Source organism: Xenopus laevis, chromosome 3S (genome assembly GCF_017654675.1).
Source record: "Xenopus laevis strain J_2021 chromosome 3S, Xenopus_laevis_v10.1, whole genome shotgun sequence".
Classification (NCBI taxonomy): Eukaryota; Metazoa; Chordata; class Amphibia; order Anura; family Pipidae; genus Xenopus; species Xenopus laevis.
In genome coordinates, this window is record NC_054376.1 from 131,716,982 (window position 1) to 131,726,307 (window position 9,326).

At 50.2% G+C, this 9,326-nt stretch overlaps 1 protein-coding gene across 1 annotated transcript; it reads right to left on the bottom strand.

Moving 5' to 3' along the window:
• Positions 1-273: 273 nt before the first annotated feature.
• Positions 274-7,068, bottom strand: ybx2.S (Y-box binding protein 2 S homeolog). The gene is given in 10 exon segments (NM_001087698.1): positions 274-459; positions 615-698; positions 1,288-1,377; positions 1,709-1,847; positions 3,383-3,495; positions 3,585-3,872; positions 3,944-4,033; positions 5,629-5,662; positions 5,846-5,909; positions 6,944-7,068. Coding segments are annotated over 9 exon segments (975 nt in total). The 5' UTR covers positions 7,059-7,068; the 3' UTR covers positions 274-459; positions 615-656.
• Positions 7,069-9,326: the final 2,258 nt, after the last annotated feature.

A 9,326-nucleotide genomic window follows, 5' to 3' on the forward strand; every position in this document is an offset into this window, starting at 1 on the left:
GGCTATTCCCTGATTGACAGGCAAGACAATGGCAGCAGTTGCTATGGAGCGTTCCAGGATACAGATGCTCTATGGGCCCCACAGCTTTTGGGATAGAGACGTAGCGGGGGTCAGTTACTGTATATTCAGGGCCAAGAGTGGGATTAACCCCATAGCAACCATTGCACTGGGCACACACGGGGGCAACGGGCAAGTTTAGCAGCTCATTAGCCAATCTGAGGGGCAATTACATGTTCCACCCCAGGGAAGAAAGACATGGGACACTGGATGTGCAGTTCCATCTTTACTGCTGCACCACTGTGCAATAAAACTGAACCCCCCAAACAAAGTGCAAAACAAGCCCCTCCCACCAATGCAAACAGTGCAGAGGAAACACACCCCCTATTTAAAGTGAAATATTGCCGTGTCCCGAAAATTTCCTGGAATCCAGTGCAGCCGAAGATGGAAAGGCGCTGGCACCTGTGTAAGTTAAGAGAAAAGAGTCAGCTCTTGGGCACTCACCCAACACTACAGAGCAGTAGCCATGACAGAAAAGCAACTGCGGGGGGTGGGGGCACAGGCTAAAGACAAACAATGAGTCAGTGTGGGACAGTTACCATGGAAACCATTCCTACCTGTTGCCCCTGATAGATGCCCATGACTACCAGCGACTGAGTTCATTCTGGGGCAGTTGTATCCTCCACTCCTGCTTCTGATGTCTAATAGAACAAGGAACAGGCAGTTGGTGCTTAATAGAACAAGGAACAGGCAGTTGGTGCTCAATAGAACAAGGAACAGGCAGTTGGTGCTCAATAGAACAAGGAACAGGCAGTTGGTGCTCAATAGAACAAGGAACAGGCAGTTGGCGCTTAATAGAACAAGGAACAGGCAGTTGGCGCTTAATAGAACAAGGAACAGGCAGTTGGTGCTGATTAGAACAAGGAACAGGCAGTTGGCGCTTAATAGAACAAGGAACAGGCAGTTGGTGCTGATTAGAACAAGGAACAGGCAGTTGGCGCTTAATAGAACAAGGAACAGGCAGTTGGTGCTGATTAGAACAAGGAACAGGCAGTTGGTGCTTAATAGAACAAGGAACAGGCAGTTGGTGCTGATTAGAACAAGGAACAGGCAGTTGGTGCTGATTAGAACAAGGAACAGGCAGTTGGTGCTTAATAGAACAAGGAACAGGCAGTTGGTGCTGATTAGAACAAGGAACAGGCAGTTGGTGCTGATTAGAACAAGGAACAGGCAGTTGGTGCTTAATAGAATTACAGGAGTATGGCTGTAACCAATCAATAGCTGCAATACCTCAACGGGTGCTCCATCATCTGTGGGTGCATCACTAGGGGTTCCTTCTTCAGAAGCAGGGTGCTCACTTGGTTCCGCTTTGCTCTCACCCTACACAATGGGGTAGTTCACCTTTAGTATGTTACAGAACAGCTAATTCTAAGCAACTTTGCAATTGGTCTTCCTTATTCATATAGTTTAGGGGTTGTTTTGCTCTTTTGCCTCTTTCCAGCTTTCAAATGGGGGGGTCACCAACCCCATCTTAAAAAAAAAAAAAAACAGTCTCTGCAAAGGTTGCTAGGGTAATTTGGACCCTGACAACCACATTGCTTAAACTGCTGAATAAAGAGCAAGTCAAGATCACAAATAAAAAGAAAGCCAATTGCCTCTCTGTACATCTTACTAGAGTTAATCACATGACGGCCCCCCACTAATAACTCACCTGGACTGTGGGTGGTTGTTGGCGCCTGCGCCGTTGGACATACGGTCGGTTACGTTGCCTCTGTGGTTCACCTTCAGCTTTGGCTTCTCCATCTCCCCCTTCTGGGGTCTGTGGAGGTGGGGGGCGAGGACGGAAAGGCCTGTAAAGGGGTGACAAGTTTAGTATGTGATGAGATGGGGGCCAAGCACAGGGCCACACCCCTCAACTAAACTGGGACCGTTCTACCCATCCCAACCCCCCACTTCATCTCTTCTGGGAGGGGCCAAAGCTGCAGGTCTAGAACAGATCCCTCTACCCTATAACCAAGCTAGGGGCCAAAGCTGCAGGTCTAGAACAGATCCCTCTACCTTATAACCAACTAGGGGCCAAACCTGCAGGTCTAGAACAGATCCCTCTACCCTATAACCAACTAGGGCCAAAGCTGCAGGTCTAGAACAGATCCCTCTACCCTATAACCAACTAGGGCCAAACTGCAGGTGATCCTCTACCCAACTAGGGGCCAAAGCTGCAGGTCTAGAACAGATCCCTCTACTATAACCAACTAGGGGCCAAACCTGCAGGTCTAGAACAGATCCCTCTACCTTATAACCAACTAGGGGCCAAAGCTGCAGGTCTAGAACAGATCCTCTACCTATAACCAACTAGGGGCCAAACCTGCAGGTCTAGAACAGATCCCTCTACCTATAACCAACTAGGGGCCAAAGCTGCAGGTCTAGAACAGATCCCTCTACCCTATAACCAACTAGGGGCCAAACTGCAGGTCTAGAACAGATCCCTCTACCTTATAACCAACTAGGGCCAAACCTGCAGGTCTAGAACTGATCCCTCTACCTTATAACCAACTAGGGCCAAACCTGCAGGTCTAGAACAGATCCCTCTACCCTATAACCAAGCTAGGGGCCAAACCTGCAGGTCTAGAGCAGATCCCTCTACCCTATAACCAACTAGGGGCCAAACCTGCAGGTCTAGAACAGATCCATCTACCCTATAACCAAGCTAGGGGCCAAACCTGCAGGTCTAGAACAGATCCCTCTACCTTATAACCAACTAGGGGCCAAAGCTGCAGGTCTAGAACAGATCCCTCTACCCTATAACCAAGCTAGGGGCCAAACCTGCAGGTCTAGAGCAGATCCCTCTACCCTATAACCAACTAGGGGCCAAACCTGCAGGTCTAGAACAGATCCCTCTACCCTATAACCAAGCTAGGGGCCAAACCTGCAGGTCTAGAGCAGATCCCTCTACCCTATAACCAACTAGGGGCCAAACCTGCAGGTCTAGAACAGATCCCTCTACCCTATAACCAAGCTAGGGGCCAAACCTGCAGGTCTAGAACTGATCCCTCTACCTTATAACCAACTAGGAGCCAAACCTGCAGGTCTAGAACTGATCCCTCTACCTTATAACCAACTAGGGCCAAACCTGCAGGTCTAGAGCAGATCCCTCTACCCTATAACCAACTAGGGGCCAAACCTGCAGGTCTAGAACAGATCCCTCTACCCTATAACCAACTAGGGGCCAAACCTGCAGGTCTAGAACAGATCCCTCTACCCTATAACCAACTAGGGGCCAAACCTGCAGGTCTAGAACAGATCCCTCTACCCTATAACCAACTAGGGGCCAAACCTGCAGGTCTAGAGCAGATCCCTCTACCCTATAACCAACTAGGGGCCAAACCTGCGGAATCTTTGCTGGAACCTGCGAGGGGGTGGTCTCTGCTGGCCGTCTCCACTAGCCAGGGCTTCTGATGTGGGGGCAGCAGGGTCTTTATTCTCAGACTGGTCTGTAACCTACAAGTCCATATATTTATAGTGAATAAGGGCAACATGGAATCCTTGTCACAAGAGCTTACAATCTATACATGCTATTAAAAGGGTACCTCTGCTCCCTGGTTCTGTTGGTTATTGGGTCTGGGACCCCTTCTGAAGCGCCTTCTGTAGAAGAATGGAGGGGGTCGCCTACGCTGGGGTCGCTGCTGTGGGGAAGTCTCCTCCCCTTTCTCCCCTTCACTCATCTGCTCAGGACTAACCCCTTCACCCCCAGACTCTCCCGCAGTATCCGCACGGGGCCTGTAGAATTGCCGGCGAAACCTGCGTCTGTTTGGGGCAAAGCGACTCCCTTTAACTGGGACCCCTCCTGGGCCCGTCACATTGGCTGCCTCTGCTCCCTGTGTGGGAAACAGGAGATAAGATTGGGGTGTCTGGCCTGTACCCCACTTACCAACAGGGCAGCTCTCACCTTCTCTCCTTCTACGACATCAAACTCCACCGTCTCACCATCACCCACACTGCGCAGAAACTTCCGTGGATTGTTCTTTTTTATTGCAGTCTGGGGGGAAGACACATCATCAACAATTACATGTCACACGGACACCCCCAGGGACCCCAACATGGCCAGTCACTGCACAAACACAATAACATGACAATATAGTGGCACAGATTAGCTGGGACTAATGACGGACACAATTAGTCATCTAATAGCCAAACCCCTTCCTATACTGATGGTGAGATCTCCTTTCCACCCCACCAATGAATCACTCATTCCCCTCTCTTGGTAGGGAATCCCATAACCTGACTGCCCTTACAGTAAAGAGCCCCTTCCTATGCTGATGGTGAGATCTCCTTTCCTCCCCACCAATGAATCACTCATTCCCCCTCTCTTGGTAGGGAATCCCATAACCTGACTGCCCTTACAGTAAAGAACTCCTTCTTATGCTGATGGTGAGATCTCCTTTCCTCCCCACCAATGAATCACTCATTCCCCTCTCTTGGTAGGGAATCCCATAACCTGACTGTCCTTACAGTAAAGAACCCCTTCCTATGCTGATGGTGATATCTCCTTTCCTCCCCACCAATGAATCACTCATTCCCCTCTCTTGGTAGGGAATCCCATAACCTGACTGTCCTTACAGTAAAGAACCCCTTCCTATGCTGATGGTGAGATCTCCTTTCCTCCCCACCAATGAATCACTCCTTCCCCCTCTCTTGGTAGGGAATCCCATAACCTGACTGCCCTTACAGTAAAGAACCCCTTCCTATGCTGATAGTGAGATCTCCTTTCCTCCCCACCAATGAATCACTCATTCCCCTCTCTTGGTAGGGAATCCCATAACCTGACTGTCCTTACAGTAAAGAACCCCTTCCTATGCTGATCTCCTTTCCTCCCCACCAATGAATCAATCATTCCCCTCTCTTGGTAGGGAATCCCATAACCTGACTGTCCTTACAGTAAAGAACCCCTTCCTATGCTGATGGTGAGATCTCCTTTCCTCCCCACCAATGAATCACTCATTCCCCCTCTCTTGGTAGGGAATCCCATAACCTGACTGCCCTTACAGTAAAGAACCCCTTCCTATGCTGATGGTGAGATCTCCTTTCCTCCCCACCAATGAATCACTCATTCCCCTCTCTTGGTAGGGAATCCCATAACCTGACTGTCCTTACAGTAAAGAACCCCTTCCTATACTGATGGTGAGATCTCCTTTCCTCCCCACCAATGAATCACTCATTCCCCCTCTCTTGGTAGGGAATCCCATAACCTGACTGCCCTTACAGTAAAGAACCCCTTCCTATGCTGATGGTGAGATCTCCTTTCCTCCCCACCAATGAATCGCTCGTGCACCTCACTGTAGAACAAATAGGAACTAGGAAAGTGCCATGTGAAAGATTAGATATGTGCAGTTTTATGCTACTTCTATATGAGCACAAGCTAAAAGCAAAGACGGTGCAGCAGTATTGGCAGATCACTGGCACAGTTACCCAACCTACTGGCAATTCTTTTCATTGGCCAAATCAGAGGGAACGTCTGTGAGAGACTATCCAGCTGTTCTTTGGCTAAAACTTGAGCCCTCTGTGCCCACTGATGCCAATCATCTGAGCAGGGAAGCAGTGAGGGTCCCAGTATGAAGGGGACAGGGTACCCACCTGATGCACAAACACATCTTCTTTGCTGTCATTTCTGGAAGAAGAGAAAATAATGAGTAAAAGGAAGAAAGCAGCCAGTCCATGCCCACACTAATAATGTCTAGTGATCTCAGGAGCTGACACTTGTTGCACTGATTGCACTCCATAGCAACAGCACCATCTCCTCTGCGCTTTATAGACAGACAGACAGACTACAGCCAATAGGAAAGTCGCGTACCTGTTGATAAATCCGTAACCGTTGCGGACGTTAAACCACTTGACTGTTCCCTGCACTTGGGTGGCTGCAAGAGAAAGTGACATCACAATGGGACATTACATACAAGCGCAGATAACAGGGGGACAGTTATTAGAGGGGGCTATATTAATGTAGAATGGCTAATTGTAAGTAACTGCACTTTATTGTTTTTCAACGATTTGCTTCTTTTTTTCTGCTTCTTTGTGGTTTTTAATTGGAGTCACTGGCCCCAACTTTGTATTCAGGCCTCTCCTATTCATATTGCAGTCTCTTACTCATGGTTGCTAGGGGAATGGAAAGTCTAGCAACCATAGTGCTGAAAGTGAAGAGCTGCTGCTGAATAAAGAGGTAAAGAAGTCACAGCAATAAACAAATGAAAGCTGAGACATTTAGTGTAAGAAATAAGACTGTACCAGTGCATTAGACTCGTTTAGATAAATTGTGCATAAAAAGTAGTGTTTCAGGCTGATTTATTGAATATTTCTGCAGATCCCCTAATAATCCCTCCCTTCCACTTGCTGCTCCCTGAATTCCCAGGCTGTGCTCTCAGCTCACTGCACTGTAGGACAGGAACCAATCAGCAGCTAGCAGGACCTGATAGGGAACTGACGCCTGTCTGTGCTTGTGTGACTGCAGGGCTGTGATTGGCTGTACTTCTGCCAGGGACACGCCCAGCCCTCATTTGAAACCAGAGAAGATCTATAGGGAGCTCTAATTAAGGGGCTATTGTTAAATATTCATTATTAGCCCCATGTAAAAGTAACACCAAATATTACTTATAATTGGGATTTTCCATTGATCCTACAGGTCGCCTTGAAGGGAAAGCGGAGGGATAAGAGGAGTGAGTGGGAGGAGCCGATATGATTGGCGGTTACTGAGGAGGAGGGGCTACAGCTGCTGGCGGGACAACGTGAAGAGACGCCGCTATATCTCCTCTGAGACACACGGTCAGTCACAGTCACAGTCAGTCTCACACGGTCAGTCACACACGGTCAGTCACACACACAGTCAGTCTCACACACACACACAGTCAGTCTCACACACACGGTCTCTCACACGGGCGGCGGCGCCAGGTCTCACCGAGAAGCTTCTTGTTGATCTGGTTCCGAGGCGGGACAATGTCCGGCTTGTGGATCTCGGGTGCCGGTTCCGGCTGTGTAACCGCTTCAGTCTCTCGGGGTTCCGCCTCACTCATGCTCCTCCTCGAGGTGACGGTACCGGCGTTTCTCGCTATCTGGGCCCCTCCCCCACTTGTAACCGAGAGAGCCCGGCCCCTCCCTCGCACCCGCCTTATATACCTGTGCGGAACCGCCCCGACAATTCCACTGGTCGCGGAGCTGTCCGTCACATGGCAGCGCCCTCGGATTGGCCAATCCCCCAACCGTCTCTGCCTTGCGCTCTCGTGACTGGTTGTGCGCGGGGAAGGCGGGAATTACAAATACTAAGACGCAACCGGCACGCGCGAGCCCCAGTCAGACTAGGAAAGCTTGCTGAGCTGATTGGCTGCAGTCAGTCACGTGACTCCTCAGCCTAGGAAAGCTTGCTGAGCTGATTGGCTGCAGTCAGTCACGTGACTCCAAGGTCTGTCAGATCTGTACATCCTGTCCCTGAGCTTGAGAGACGCTTGTTATGCGCCACATGAGCAACATTCCCGCCTTTAGTCCCTGTGTGAATAAATGTGCTGCTCCTCTGCTGATTAGTTGTATTTGCTGCAGTCAAACACGGTCACTTCCCCCGTTTTACCCCTTGCTCCTCCCACTAACTCACATTTCACTCTACCCCTGACTAAGGGCCCAATATTCCCACAATTCCCTGGGCCTGTCACTCCTCAGCTTTCCACAAGCGCCTTTATTTCCTAAATCATCTCAGCACATTCCCTTCCCACTGACACCCACCTCTGTCCAGCCTGCACCCACCTCTGACACCCAATGACACCCACTGTCCAGCCTGCACCCACCTCTGACACCCACTGTCCAGCCTGCACCCACCTCTGACACCCGCCCACTGTCCAGCCTGCACCCGCCTCTGACACCCACTGTCCAGCCTGCACCCACCTCTGACACCCAATGACACCCGCCCAGGTGACAGTCAGTAGAGGGCAAGAAGGAGGCGTTTGTGTGAGTGAAGATTGTGCCCCCCATTAGTCCAGTATTGAGGCTCAGACTTCCCAGGTGCCACAGTTGGGGAGGGATCATGACAGACAAATATGTACTTAGGGCAAATGGGTCATATTGGGCTAATTTGCACTTACGTGTAACAACCAATCAGATCTTTGCTTTCATTGGCCACCTTGCTACAGACTGATGAAAGCTAATTGCTGATTGGCTGCTGAGGGAAAGGAGCAAATTGAGCTGCTCAGTTATACATTGGGGTCACTGCTGTGCGCTGAGCCGTCAGCTTTTTATTGCACATCCCTCCTTACTGGGCACCCACTGCCCACACCTCCCAACATTTTGGAAGTAAAAAGAGGGACAACATTTTTTTTTGCACGTAGAACAGCGAGAATTTTTGACCATGTCCCTTTCTGTGGCCACACCCCCTAATTACCATGTTTGTTACAAAATTTGGCAGGTTATGAAAGTTTGAAAATATTTCTCCTTATCTAAACTGTGTTTTTGTGTCTCAAAATTGTTACAAAGTATCTTATTTGCACCTGTTAGCTGTTCTGGGCTCTCTGCTAAAAGCCAATTAAGTGAGAAACTTTGTTTCTTTTTCTGGCTGTTCAGTGCAGAGAAAAGAGGGACTTTCCAGTACAAATGAGGGACTGCGGGTTGAGCTGTCAAAAGAGGGACTGTCCCTCCGAAAAAGGGACAGTTGGGAGGTATGTCCACTGCCCACACCTTCCCATCATGCTCTTTTCCAACAGCCACATTCTCTGAACCCAGTTGTGACTCAACACAAGTTTCCACCAATCAGAAGGCAGCTCAAGACTTGTCAACATGGAGCACAAATAGCTCACCCCTCTGTACCAATGTGGGGCCCCCTCTGTAGCAATGTTGGGCCCCCTCTGTAGCAATGTGGGGCCCCCTCTGTACCAATGTGGGGCCCCCTCTGTAGCAATGTTGGGCCCCCTCTGTAGCAATGTGGGGCTCCCTCTGTAGCAATGTTGGGCCCCCTCTGTAGCAATGTGGGGCTCCCTCTGTAGCAATGTGGGGCCCCTCAATACCATCCAGTGCTGGGGCCCCCTCTGTAGCAATATGGGGCCCCCTCTGTAGCAATGTGGGGCCCCCTCTATACCATCCAGTGCTGGGGCCTCCTCTGTAGCAATGTGGGGCCCCCTCTGTACCATCCAGTGCTGGGGCCCCCTCTGTAGCAATGTGGGGCCCCCTCTGTACCATCCAGTGCTGGGGCCCCCTCTGTAGCAATGTGGGGCCCCCTCTGTACCATCCAGTGCTGGGGCCTCCTCTGTAGCAATGTGGGGCCCCCTCTGTACCATCCAGTGCTGGGGCCCCCTCTGTAGCAA